Consider the following 14,557-nt stretch of genomic DNA (forward strand, 5'->3'; position numbering starts at 1 on the left):
ACAACAAAAACTGAACTAAAATAACATGTCCTTCTTAGACTTTATATTTTATTTTTATTCTTTTTCTGGTACCGGGGATTGAACTTACAACCCTGCACTTGCCAGGCAAGTACTTATTCTACTGAACTATCTCCCTTGCTCCTTAGACTTTACTGTAATTAAACTAACTAACTAATTTTTGAAATTGTATGGTACCTTTCTACCAACTCGGATTTCAAATTAATTATTCAAATTATTTATTTCAAATTAATTATTCATGGGAGTTAAAATAGTTGTTTCAATTAAATAAAAATAAAACTACAACCTATCAAAATTTGTGAGATTCAGCCAAAGCCATATTTTAAAAGAAATTTATGTCTGTGCTTGCTCATACTACAGAGAATAGAAAGATTCAAATCAATAGTTTAAACTTCCACATCAACATTCTACATAAAGAAAGTAAAATAAATGCAGTGCAATGCAAAGGATCTTAGAGCTAAGAGCAGGAACTAATGAAATTATAATGAGAAAAAACAGTGAATAATAGTTTTAAAATCAAAACTTGCTCTTTGAAAAGATCAGAGATGTGAACTATCCTATGTTAGCCAGAAAGCTTTTAGGGCTGTTGAGAAGTAATGGGTTTGGAACACAGATAAAAGTGTAGGAAAGCAGTTATAGAGTGACATGGCTCAAGGTACATATAGGGGTTGGAGAAAGGGCAACAAATGCAAAACTACCCTGAAATACAGCCACAAGATGACGCATATTTCATGAACTCACAACAATGCAAAATTGTCTAAAAGTGTGAAATCACCAGAAGAGTCTCATGCCATACAGGAAACTTACCTGAAGGAAACAAGGCATATACATGAAAAATATAAATAAGGTTTTTATTGTATAGGAGTAAGGTGAGGGGTGACTAGAAAATGTTTTAAACCATATTTTTAAAGGAGAAATGCAAAAGTGTTATACAACTATTCAATTGAAAACAAATACTTTAGGGACAGCCAAATACCTCAGTGGATTAAAGCACTTGCAAGCAGGCGCAGGGACCTGGGGATTGAACCCCCAGCCTGCCATGCCCATTCCGTCCCCTGGGGTGCGCTGACAGGGCAATTGAGACTGGACGTGGGGGCACGCCAGTAATCCCAGCTCTTGGGAGGCTGTAAATAGGCGGATCACTATGAGTCTGATCTAGTAGTGAGACACTGTAAACCCTTCCCTAAAATACAAAAAGAAGAAAGAAAACAAATAATTTATATGCCATACCTTATATCTTATAATTTATGAAGATATTTTGAGGCCAAAATCATTACATACAATTTAGGGATTTAAGAGCTTTATTTTTTTTAAAGGTATGGATAAAAAACATAGTGGGTTTTTTTTTTTTTTTTTTTTTTTTTTTTTTTTTTTTTTTTTTTGGTGGAACCGGAGATTGAACTTAGGTCCTTGCGCTTGCCAGGGAAGCGTTTATTCTACTGATCTATCTCCCTGGCCCCCAAGAGGTGTACTTCTTTTAGAAAGGGAAAAATAATATCATGAGAAAAACCTGAGACTCAAAAGTGGCATTACACGGAATTCTATCAGTATGAGAGACTATTCGCGACCGTAAGCACAGTGATATCAGGTACTGGAATGCCCAGTGGGTCCTTTGTAGGTTCTCACTGCCCTATTGAAAGCATTGGGCGGAACAGTGAAAGGGAAAGTTTAACATTTATTTAAGGCAAAAGAAGCAGAAAAAGAAGCGCAAAAGGACTGCTGTGGGGGGGGAAGTGCTATGGAAAGCAGTGGTGGGTCAGGTGAATGTGGGCTGCTTCAAGTAGGAAAAGAAGCGTGCCCTGCAGAGGGAGGGCTGGCTGGAGAGAAAGGTCCCGCAGCACGAGCTTAAGGCCTCTGTCTTTTCTACTTTCTGATATCAGATGTAAGCCATTCCATCGAAACTCTACTTGATCGCCTATCAAGAGTGGCGTCAGGTGCACAGCTTGAACTCTGTGACGGTCCCGCGCCAGAAGAACAGGGCATTTCCTGACTGGAACGAGATGCAAGGCTCAAAGGTTGCCCCGCACTAGCTAACGACCTCCCGGAACTGTGAGGTCATGCCCAAGAACCCGGCCGCTTTGCCAAGCCCTTACCTCCTGTATCAGGTGGAAACGCCACTTTGAAAATTGTAGTTGTGGGACACAAGAATGCCAGGGAAGCATGTGACATATACAATTCATAATTAATATTAATAAAGCATTATAGTTCTTTCTACTTGGTATTGAATTGGTGAAAGATAATCATCGATGGGAGAAATTGTTGATGATTCTTCTAAAAATCTTACATCATTTTTGTGAAAATGAAAGAATGCTTAAATGAAAGAACATTTTTGGGTGGTATTTTTAATTAGCAACATAATGGATGCAATTCCTTAAAAATTTATTGTGAACTTACTCATATGTAACATTTGCAATGATAATTTAATCACAATATTTTCTGTACAGATTGCAGGCATGTAAAAGATATGCAGTCTTTTATACACCATAGTATCCAATCGTGACATGTACAATATTATTTAAATAAAATATACTTTTCCTTTGAAAACACAGGTTAATATTAATCCTAGAGGGAGGTCATAAAACAAGATAGAATCTCATCTATGTAACACTATATTTAAAAGTCTGATACTTTTGGTGAAGACAGAGCATGTGACACTGTATTAAAATGTCTGAGACTTTGCAAAAGAACATATAGCATAGTGGTTGCATCGTGAGGCACTTATTTCTTTCTCTTTTTTTAAAATTTATTTATTTATTTATGTGTGTGTGTGTGTGTGTGTGTGTGTGTGTGTGTGTGTGGCCAGCTCACCCCACCAGGGGGGTGGGCTGGCTGGCATGTGGTGCTGGGGGATTGAACCGTGGTCCCTAGGCTTTGCTAAGCTTGTTCTAAGTTGGTGCTTTAGACCACTGAGCCATCTCACCAGCCCTGAGGCACTTATTTCTAGTTATGTAAACAATTGGAAGGGAAAATCAACTGACACCTTGGGCATTTAAATAAAATGGATGATAACAGAGAGAAAGTTAATAAAACAATTATTTAAACTGAATATCCTGTATTCAAAAAGTAAAAATAAAATAAAACGTGTAAAACAGAGAATGGAAGATATAAAAAATCTCAAGTGGGGCCCGGGAGATGGCTCAGTAGAAGTGCTTGCCTGGCAAGCGCAAGGGCCTGAGTTCAATCCCCAGTTCTGCCAAAAACAACCAACCAACCAACAACAACAGACCCCAGAAACTCAAGTGATATTTAAAATGTGAAAACTACCATTTCTGAGTTGAAAAATTAAAGTGTATAAGAAACAGATTGCACATGATAGGATAAAAAAATTGATCTTGAAGCCACAGCAAGAGAAATAGGCCAGAATGTAATAGAGAAAGAGAAACATAGAAAAACCAGAAAATAATGAGTAGCCATTAGTGAACTTTGAGGCAACTTCAAAAGTCCTAATATGACACATTGCAGGACCCCTGACGGAGAGGAAACACCGGGGAGAAACATGTGTTTGAGAAATACTGACCAAAATTATCCAGATTTGCTGCAAGCTGCAAACTGTAAGACACAATGACATGAATGCATCCCCACTAAAAAATACCATGAAGAGAATTGCATGACATTTGATTGAGTTGCTTAAGATTGGTAATAAAGGGAGCTATAAAGCTACAGGAAAATACATATATCGGAAGGAAAATAAAGATTACAGCATATTTCTTGTAAAGAATAATGAAAACCTAAGAAGGAATTAACCTGGAATTATATATCTAGTGAAAGTATATTTTAAAATAAAGATGAAACGAAGTATTTTTCAGAATTGAATACCAAACAGTATGTATTGTATCAAATAATAATGAAAGTCCTTTAGACAGACAAAAAATGATACCAGAGGGTAACACTGATCTACATAAAGAAATAAGCAGCACTGGAAATGACAACTATATGGGAAGTATAAAGATGACTGCCTTAGTGTATCAATGTGCTTAAAACCAAATTGTTTAAAGTAAAAATGATAATAGTGCAAGTAACGTATAAGAGTAAAGTAGGTGTAATAATGGATAAAAAGCTAGCATCGGAAAACGCAGGTAGACATTAGATTTTTATGTGTCTATTTCAACTTCCAACCAGTATGATCATGTTTTTATTTCTTTTTTACAGTTGAGGCCCCAGCGTAGCTACTAGCAGAGCTCATGCATACCAGACATCTACTTTCACTTTTTATGAGATGGCATCTTGGTGTGTTTCCCAGGCTGGCCCTGAACCCCTTAGCCCAGCCACCTCCCCGCCTCAGTCCCCTGAGAAGCTGACCCACATCAGCCAGCTTCAGCCCTTTAACTAGCACTCGGCGTTTCAAGTGTGGACACAGGGCGACTCGAGGGAGCACTGTGCCTGCAGACCAAAACCACTGTGTGTTCTCTGTTGAAGGAATTCACACAGGAACTACTTTACCTTACATTTTCTTTTCTTTTCTTTTTTTTTTTTGTGGAACTGGGGATTGAACTCAGGCCCTTGCGCTTGCCAGGGAAGCGCTTATTCTACTGAGCCATCTCCCCGGCCTCCTACCTTACATTTTCAATCAGAACAAAGAATGCATCTTCACTAGTAAGTTTGCTATTGTCAGTGTAACAAGGTAGCACAACCATGTTTGCTTATAAGAACAGAATTTTTTTTCATTCTAACTGAAATATGAAATGGTACCTTTTAATGGATTTCCATGTATTGTTTCAATACACGTATACATTTTAATTTTTAAAGCAAAATTATCTTGTCTATTTCCTCAAACATATTATTTCTTTTTGGTCAAAATTTTCAAAATTCTTTGTGGAAGCTCTTATTTTATAATAAATTATTATCTGTAGTGTAGTCATTTCACTATGTAAGAAAATGCCAGAATTTGTCGTATTTATTTATTTATTTATTTATTTATTTAGAAAGACTGGCTGCAAAATTGGCAGCGATCCCACTGCCTCAGCCTCCAGAGTGCTGAGATTAATGCCATACACCACCACGTCTGGCTATTTGTCCTGTTTGGCTTAGCAGAAGTTGATCAACTTTGACCCTGCTTTCTCTCCCTTTAAGGGTCCCAGACTCTGCAATTCATCATCACATTTTTAACTTCTATGAGATTAACCAATTTAGGTTACACATATGAGTGAAGTCATGTGTACTTCTTTATATGCCTAAATCTTTTCACTTACTACAAGGTTTCATCCATGCTGTTGCAAATGACAGGATTTCACTTTAATTTTTCTATATCTTTAATTAATGTATTTATTTGGTACAGGGTTTCACTATGCAGCTCGGGCTCATAGTGATCCTCCTGTCCAAGCCTCCCCAGTGCTGGGGTTATAGACCTGTGCCACCATGCCCACTTTCCGTGGCTGGCTTGCCGTGCCTGGGTTCTGGAGTCAGCACGGCATGCAGTGCCAGGGATCAAACCTGGGTCCTTGTGCTTGCCAGGCAGGCACTTAGACTGCTGAACTATCTCTCCAGGCCAGGATTTCACATTTTATGACTAATATATTCCATAGTGTATACCTGCCACATTTTTCTTATCCCTTCATTAGTGGAAGGGCACTTAGGGTGCATTCACATCTTGCCTATTATGAACAGTTCTTCAATGAGCACGGCAGTTCCGATGCTTTTCTAGCATGTTGACTGTATTTTCTTTGGATAGAAACCCTGAAGAGAGGTTACTGGAGGCAAGGGGAATTCTGTGTCTGGTTGTTGTAGGAACCTGCATACCACTTTGCACAATAGCTGCCTTAACGTACACTTCCAGCAAGAGTATTTTGTAGTGAAAAAAAATATGTATACACAAGATAGTTAGGATAGATATACATCTACTTTCTCTTAGTTCAATGAGAAGAAAGATTTGTACTAATATTGTTTAGACAAGAGATTATGTCTGCATTTTGTACTGTGAATAACTACTATGTAGACAACATTATGCAATGTATTAATTATTGTAACTGTCCTACTAACCTGTTTTGAAACTGTCTCATTGCTATTACTTTCTCATTAAAATTAATAAAAAAATTAAAAAAAATCAGAATAGAACCAACCATCACCAAAATCAGCAGTAGTTCCATCCATTATCAAAAACTATGAGTGTGCCTGGCAATGTAACCTCATCATCCCAATCTTTGTTTTTGTGGTCACAATGCCATTTCACCTTGTATCAGTCAGTTCTTTCTAGAAAACAGACTATGCATCAGGATTCACAAGGTAGATTTACCTACAATGGCCACCTGCAGAGTCAGGTGTGGAAGAGTCCTGTGCTGTCTGCACTCTAGAGATCAAAAAGTTCCTGTCAAAACTGCAAGGCCTAGAGCTCCCTGCAAAGGCCCATGAAAGTCTGTGTTAGGGCACCCAAGTGTCTGCGATGGAAGGCTCAAGGGTCTGCTCCAGAAAGGTGAAGACTTTGTGCTAGAAATCATGAGACAGATTTCCAAGGCAGAGGCAAACAGGAGCTCTTCCAAAGAAGAGAAATAAGCCTTCCCTTTTCTATCGCACACAAGCTACAAGCTTATTGTTTGTTGCTATTCATAACTCAGTTGGGTCTTCCATCTTCAGAAAATCAGTTCATTCATACCCAGAACGATGGTCAGTTAACGAGTTGGGGATTTCTAGCTCAAGTTGAAACAACAGTCAAGTTTCACTATCTACCCCTTGTCAACTTGACACCCGAGCACATTTCCTTAAACGATACTATGTCTTTCTTGAAGACAACTTCATATTTGCACTGAACATGGGTGTAACTATCCTGCATAGAAATGGAAATGCTCTAATTGCCTCCCTAGAATAGAAGGAAAGATTTTCCCTGGTGGACATTTATTCCTAGCATTTTATAACTTGAACATCATAACAGGTTTAAGAATACTCAAGAATTATTGTTAAGTCTATGAGTGTTATGTTGCATAGGAAGCATATTAAGAGAGAATGCCAATCATAGTGCTCATTTTGGTAACTGATGATGGGGCTACAGCTGGTATTGAGAACTACCTTCTACTATTGCATATTATATATCCCCTTGGCCTTCAGCAAGCACCTCAGCAGATTTTTGTTCTTTTCCTGATGGGGTAAACCATGTCTTCATTCCTGAAGGTTCTGGGCTATCTGTTAGCCTCCCTGATTTATAGGAGTTTCTCAGTGACCTTAATAACAGGGCATAGTAATGGTAGAAGGCACCAGGTGGAATATCCTGTGCTCCAAGTGTATTTTTCCTTTCCTCCATTGTGGAGTTATAGTCCAATTTCCCCTTGGCAGTCTGGGTCAGTGACTCCTCAAACACTGTGGCTCCCTATTTAGCCTGTTTTCTTGGAGGCATTAAGCAATCAAAATGACCAGGGGAAAGTCTTTCACTTTCACTGCAATGGAATCATTGTTGTACTTCTTGGTATGAGCTTTCTCCCTTATGGAACTGGAGCAGAGCATAAAACCCTGGGAAGCAGAAGCAAAACTTATGCTAGTGGATCACTAGGGTTAATGGTGAGTGGTACCATTCCCCCTTCCACTCCTTGCTTCCTGGACCTGTGAAACCTGGCTATGGAGCGATAGATACAGTGCCATATGGTGGATGCTGATTCAACGAATGTGCAGCATTTGAAGAACACTGCTTGAGGCCTGCAAGCTACTTCCACCTAGCTAGTGCTGTAACTGCATCTTAAAAAACCATTCTACCTTTCTATTGATGCACCCGCTTCTGGATATTGAGAAACAGTAAGACCAGTGAGTTCGGTGAACATGAGCCCACTGCCTCTCTTTTTGGGTCATAAAATGTGTTCCTTGGTCACAGTCAGTCCCATGTGGAATTCCATGACAGAGCATGAGGCATTCTGTAAGACCACAGTGGTAAATAAACCTATATTAATGTGCTGAGCTGTGAAAGGCTCACATCAACAACTTCAGACAATTGCCAGTTGTGCTGATAGCCCACTACTATTATGGACTATTGGGATATACTGGGTTATTTTGCTGAATTCAAATACCTACAATCTTTCATCTGGCATAAAGTATGAAAAAGTCCTTTAAAGACTTCCCCAAATACATCTTCTCTAACAGCAATGGAACACCCATCATCTCTGACAAAACAAAACAAAAAAGGGGGAAATAAATAAAGTACCATTTTTTTGTGTGTGTGTGTGTGAGAGAGAAAAAAAATATATATGTACATACAAGAGAGGAGATATACAGCTAATTTCTCATAGCTCATTGAGAGGAAAGGTTTGTACTAATATTGTTTAGACAAGATATTATGTCTCCACCTTTTCCTCTGAATAACTACTATATGCAATGTATTGATTATTGTAACTGTGATACTAACCTGTCTTGAAACTGTTTCATTGTTATTTTATCTTTTTTGTCATTAAAATGAAAAAGATCGGGGCCAGACGCAAGGGTCCGAGTTTAATCCCGGGTTCCGAAAAAAAAAAAAAAAAAAGATAACATGGCAACCACTGTTAATTAGCTATCCTTATTTTGAATATCTGTAACATATGTATTGTTATATGTTACCCTATTTCTGTCATTTTTTTCCTGTTTGCCTCTGTTTTTACTCTTCAAATTAAAATAAAATATAATTTTAAAAGAACACAGGTTGTAATTTTGGCAGAAACAACATGTTCAGGAGAGGCAAATTCATACTTGGAGTAAGTGTTTACAGAAGTAAACAAAAAGTGTTGTCCTTTCCGTGATGGAAGCGGCTCAGTATCATTTACCTGCAGAAAGGCCACAGGGTGATCACCCTGAGCAATGTGCTGCTATGCTGGGGACTCCACATTGGCCTCTCCTGCTGGCTTACTGGACATTCAGAAGTTGCTGTAAGCTGGGCACCCTGGCACATGTCTGTGGTCTAGTATTTAGGAGACTAAAGCAGGAGTTTGAGACCAGCCTGTGCTGCATAGTGAGTTCAAGACCAGTATGAATTATAATGTGATCCTACCTCAAAAAAACAAGAAGAAAAAAAGTGACTATAGCCGTATCAGGCTAGTGAGTGGAAGTCTATGTTGCTGAGCCCAAGCATAACCTCCATCCCTGGCACAATGGCCACAGTGGTCATGAGCTCATTGGACAATGACAGGGGTGGCTAAATAAAAATGTTGACTGCTATCTACAGAATGAGTCATCCTATCCACTTGATTTTTAAAAGTCCTCTTCTAATGATAGTTTTTGGTGAGGATTTACATGGGGTACAAATACCTTTATATCATTTCACCACATGGCGAGGTCTGTCCACGTACCTCTTTCATCTGTATTTTTGTCAGCAATTTTCTGGCTATGTTTCTTCCAAGCTACTGGATATCCAGGGGCTACAGCCACTGGCTACAGCCCAAGAATCAGTGTACTCTTCCACCCTACTCCTGATATACATTAAGTTTACACTAATGAATAAATTAGATTTGTAGTGGCAACCTGCACAGTCAGGTGTGGAAGAGTGTAAAAGGCATTTCTGTGCTCCCACTTTCAGCCAGGGGAAGCTTCCATCTTCAGCAAATCCCTTCAGCCAATCCCAGAAACATGTGAAGGCAGTCTGTTCAGCGTTATTTCCTTTCTACATCCTGAGGGTATTTTTAAAAATTTTCTGAGAACTGAAATGAATTCAGAATCAGAGCTGCCATGTGGTTGTGAAGCATGGGAACAGGGTGGCCTATAGATGGCCTCCGACTGAGAGCTTAGTCCTGGCCTTGCTATTCAGTACCCGAGGACCCTGAGAAATTCCCAAACCCAGTAGATCTCAGTGTCATCATGTCTAAAATAGGTTTGCTACACATTTTTGGTTGTAGGACTGGCAGAAGGTTAGAACTGTATTAAAGCAGCTGGCAGAATTTCTTTTTCTTTTTTTTTTTTTTTTTTTAGTGGAACCGGGGATTGAACTCAGGCCCTTGCACTTGCCAGGGAAGCACTTATTCTTCTGAGCCATCTCCCTACCCCCCTCTTTTTTTAGTGGAGAATTTCTGATATGCATTAAATAATTGGTAATAAGCCGCTGGTTCTAGTATCACTCTTATCCCAGACTATCTCTCTTTCTGTGGAAAATTTGTGGGTTTCCCAGGGAAGCTGCAGTCCTGTGGGAAGCTGAGTAGAAAATCATGAAAAAAATGTTACTCAATGACCATTGTCCCCAATGTGTTCTCTCCAGTATGATGTATTACGTGAGTAGATACTGAGGAGTCTGTCTCTGCGTGGTTCAAGTAGTTCACAGCTCCTTGGATTTGGGAGAAGAACCACAGTCCCCTCCCTACCAAACTGTTTTCCACTGGAATAACTACTGTCAATCATATTATCTTCACCCAATAGCTTTGTGGCTCATTAGCCTTCTACAGCAATGGGGTTAGAAATGTGGCTGTTCCAGTGATAAGGCCAACTCAACACAAATTAAATTCCATAAAGTATCAAGCAAGGCTTCCATACTCTAACAAGAAGAGCATCAACTTCCTTCACATGGGAAAGAATGGAAATCTGGCCCAAGCTGAATCCTGGTACAAGTACATGGGAGAATTCTTCACAAACTATGAGAAGGCTCTCTGCTAGGACAACCTTCTTGGTCAGGCTGTGATCTGTTAATTCCGCAAGTGACTGATGCCACTGGTCAGACCTTAACACGCATCTTGGAAGAGTGATTAGGTAATGTGGATGCATGTGGAGAAGTTGCTCCCAATGAAGCTAGTCAAACAGGGCACTGCATGACATTGGAAAGTGGACACTCCAAGCAGAGCAGATACATTAGGACCTCACTTTCCCTGAGAGTCCCCATTATCCCTCAGGAAAGCCTTGCAGAGTCTGGGTATAAGTCCCCTGGTTTTTGCCCTGTGTAGCGGCACTCTGCTCATTGCTGTCCCAGGTTAGGATTCCTCATAGCTTCACCCACTATCTAAAAGCACTGCTCAGTGAAGTCTTCTGTGCTCTCAGGCTGTCATCTCAGGTCCAAGACACCTCATCTGAGGGTCTGGCCCTAGCCAACTTGCAGCTGCATTAAATTAATTCTTCTAGAAGGAATTGCAGTTATCTCAAGCCACAAACTGCTGTGACACAGAAATCATCTATCATTGCTGTCTGCTAGAATTCACTCCCTCTTCACTCTGTTCCCTGTCCTGTAGGTCCTAAAGGCCAACTCCTTATCTCTGGAAATTGGTAGGACTCCTGGAGTCCACCATACTATGGGGAAAAGTGGGTCCTGCTCAGTCTAGTGTACTTGTATGTCCACCACAGGCACAGGGTTGTCCAAAGGGCATGCATGCACCAAAGGTTTGGGAGTCAGTGTGAAGATGGGATTCTTTACTGACAGTAAATTATCCTAATATATTTGAAGAAACCAAACAAATTCAGGCACACATGAGCTTTAATACTATAGAACCATGTGACAAACCCATGTGTCACTGGGTCAGAGCCCTCTTTGTCTGCATGTGAGCAAAGTCAGCAGCAGAACATTCAGATTTATTTGCAATACTGGCACTTTATATGTGGTGGATTGCCAACTTGTAGTCAACTTGTTACACCCAGATGCACTAAACTAGTGTGGTGCTGGGTGTGACAGGCCCACCTGAGGATTGTCACTGGCAGAATGAGGCAGAACTGAAGAAGAGCCTGCAGAGGCTATTGGGGAAGCTGTTGGAGAAGCTGGTGGAGCTGTTGGAAGCTGCTGCTTCTCCTGGGCTGTTCTGCTGGAGGATCTTGTCATACTGGCTTTCCTGATGAATGTGGCTGCTCTCATCCAAGGACAAACTCAGCACCTCATTTCTGAGGATGGCTATGGTTCACTTTGAGGGGGGCTACAGTTCAGTTCGAGGGATCTCTGGTCCTCACTTTAAACATCACTTCCTGGCTCCCGAGGGGAAGATGGCGCACACCTTAGTCTCCAGGGGAAGCTCATCAAGTTGGCTTTCCTGATGGGTGGTTGGCTGTTCTTGTGCTCGGAGGAGCTCAGAACGTCACTGTTACTGAGAATAGCTGTGGTGCTTTTGGGAGGAGCTCTGGTTCTTACTTTGAGCACTGCTTCCCAGCTCCAGTGCAGATCCCTCAGCCTGCTAGCACAGATCCTTCATCTCTCTGGCAAAGACTGTCTAGCTTCCACCACTGACCTTTGGGGCTTTCCAGAGCAGATCTGTGAAGCAGGCCTGCAGGAGACATTGTTGTGGGCTCTAGGCCTCTACTTGGACAGCGAGAGACATTGTTATGGCCTCTAAGTTTTTGGCTGGGCTCATGCAGGATATTAGGATCCAGGCCCTTAGCTGGATTCTTTGATCTTTAGTGTGTGGACAGATTTCTTGCATTCATTACATATGATTCTTTGGGTGATTCATTATGAAATGATCTTATAAAATGTGTCCTTTATTGTATTTTCCCCCTTGCATAACCCCAAACCATAGTTGTGTACTCTGTCTCTAAAGTTTTTACCATCGTTGGCATAAAACAGGAAAACTTAAGAAGCCAAGAATTAATTTTTAAACCTACATGTATGTCTGGATTCCATCTAACTTGATGTAAACTTCTTACATATGTCCACTGAAACTCTTAATTCAATCCAACTTTATCACAAATAAAATAAATGATTTATTAGTTGCTTTTACAAATTACGAAGACTCTTACATTTGGAATGGAAAAATCAAATTCATTTCTGATCAATGTCACACAAAATCACACTCACATCAGAAATTACAATTAGCCATAAATGTAAAATTCTAAAAATGCATGTGAGATTAACGCTCTTCTTCAATAGGATGCTCACGCTACTTCAGTCTTGCAAAAGGGAACAAGATTTTACAAAGTCATTCAGAAAATACGTGTCAACTTCCAGTTACCCGAGATAGAACAGACATCAAGATGATATGCAGTGTTCCCCCATCCTCCTCTGAACCGTCACACTTCTGAATGCTTATTACTTTCCTCAAACACAGACTGAAGAATTGGCCTCATCTTCCATTGGACAGCAGCTAATGAAGCTATCTCTCACACATGGGTAGCCTTTTGCTCCTCTTTCAAAGCGTCTTCATATAGATGTGGATAAGACCTGGGATCTCTCCTATTAATCTTAGCCAAATGCTCCAGGACTTTCATCTTACTGGTTTCAGCATGGGTCCTTGGACCCCATATGAATTCATAGTGAGCTGGATCACTATTGGGTACCCGCCGATACTCTAGATACTGCTCTCGTACCAAATCTTCTACGATGAATTTCCAGACCTCCCCTATATCAGAGTGCTCCCTCTTTGGTAACATCTCCTTTGTTCTCAGCAATTCCATTACATCCTCCTCACTGACATGGTTGCCCTTCAAGAAGATGAAAGTCAACATGACTATCAGGAGGATGAGTTGGGGAATGATCTTGTCATCACCACCTGGTATCCCACTATAAGTGAGGCCCAAGATTGGAACAAAGACATACTTGTGGCCAGGGGGGTCCACTTCCCTCACATCAATACCAAAGCCCAGACACATGTATTCACAAACTTCTCTAAAGATTACAGAGAAGTACTCATGGTACTCATGGTCCACAATGTGAAGCATTTCTTCCATGGTGATCTGCTCCTTCTTTTGATACTTACGGAGCAGGAACTCCAATAATTTGGTTATTTTGTCATCTAGGAACAGATGGCACAGAATCTGAAGGACTAGCATGTCCTGGGAGGTGTATGGACCTTCCTTTTCTTCCCTACTGGACCTCTCAGTGGCTTGGTTCCTTTGGCTGGAAGCCATGGCAGTGAAAGAAAAAAGACAACCTTCAGATTTTGACAGCAATGTGGTGTCCCAGCTCTTGATGTAGCTGGAGTTTGTAGAAGACAGAGAAAGCAGTTGGTACTACTTCCTGGGCTTCAAGCTTGAGAACCTGCAGATGCACCAGGCCCTGTGTCTTTCTTTGAGCAGAACAGCCTCCTCCTAGTTGAGTGCACTTTTTCCACTCACCATGAAGTTTTTATGAGATTCTTTGGTAACAGGGAGAGCTTTGTGATGAATACTCAGGTGCCTGGAGGAGAGAAGGTGACTGTGAGTGTTTTCAGCTGAGAAGACTATTCTTGTCTTCTACAAAGCCTGATTCCAGGTCTTGTCTCTGAGTGGTGCTACAGGGACTCACAGAATCCTGTCCTCCTAGATGCTCTGTCCCCACAGGAAGTGAGATTGCTCCACAAACTGCAGCAGAACATGTAAAACAACGTGCAGGGCAGACAGTAAGACTTGTGAGGCCTGGGCACCAGGAGTCTCTTCTATTGATGGGCAGGTAAAGCCATATGTACCCATCAGGGCATGCTCCTCCCCTTGATGCATGAATATCCTCTGCTGTGTGAGCTGAGTACACCACTTCAGACAAAGACCCTTTCCTGACGGGTTCCTGGAGCTCCTGTAAGAGGCACGGAGGCTCTCTGGCTGCAGACCTCAAGCACAGACCTGCTCTCCCAGCCTGCACAGGAGGGGTGGGCTGGACTCTGTGAGGGCCCCACTGTTTACAGTGACTGAATTGTTCTCTGCTCACACAGGACCCTCAACTGTCCTTGAACAGGGCCTGGACCACAATACCCTGCTGACCTGAGACAAACTCTCAGAAAAAGCCTCT

The 14,557-nt window shown here is 41.0% G+C and overlaps 1 protein-coding gene across 1 annotated transcript; it reads right to left on the reverse strand.

Annotated features, from left to right (window-relative positions):
• Window positions 1-12,957: 12,957 nt before the first annotated feature.
• LOC101574869 (melanoma-associated antigen 8-like) lies at window positions 12,958-13,704 on the reverse strand. The gene has a single exon (XM_004643664.1). The coding sequence runs from the start codon at window positions 13,702-13,704 to the stop codon at window positions 12,958-12,960; it is 747 nt and encodes a 248-aa protein (XP_004643721.1).
• Between the last annotated feature and the right edge of the window lie 853 nt (window positions 13,705-14,557).

The sequence above is a fragment of the Octodon degus genome, unplaced genomic scaffold (genome assembly GCF_000260255.1).
Source record: "Octodon degus isolate 3935 unplaced genomic scaffold, OctDeg1.0 scaffold00181, whole genome shotgun sequence".
Lineage (NCBI taxonomy): Eukaryota > Metazoa > Chordata > Mammalia > Rodentia > Octodontidae > Octodon > Octodon degus.

Coding starts and splice junctions, on each gene's coding strand:
- LOC101574869 (XM_004643664.1), bottom strand. CDS start 13,704: ATGGCTTCCAGCCAAAGGAACCAAGCCACTGAGAGGTCCAGTAGGGAA.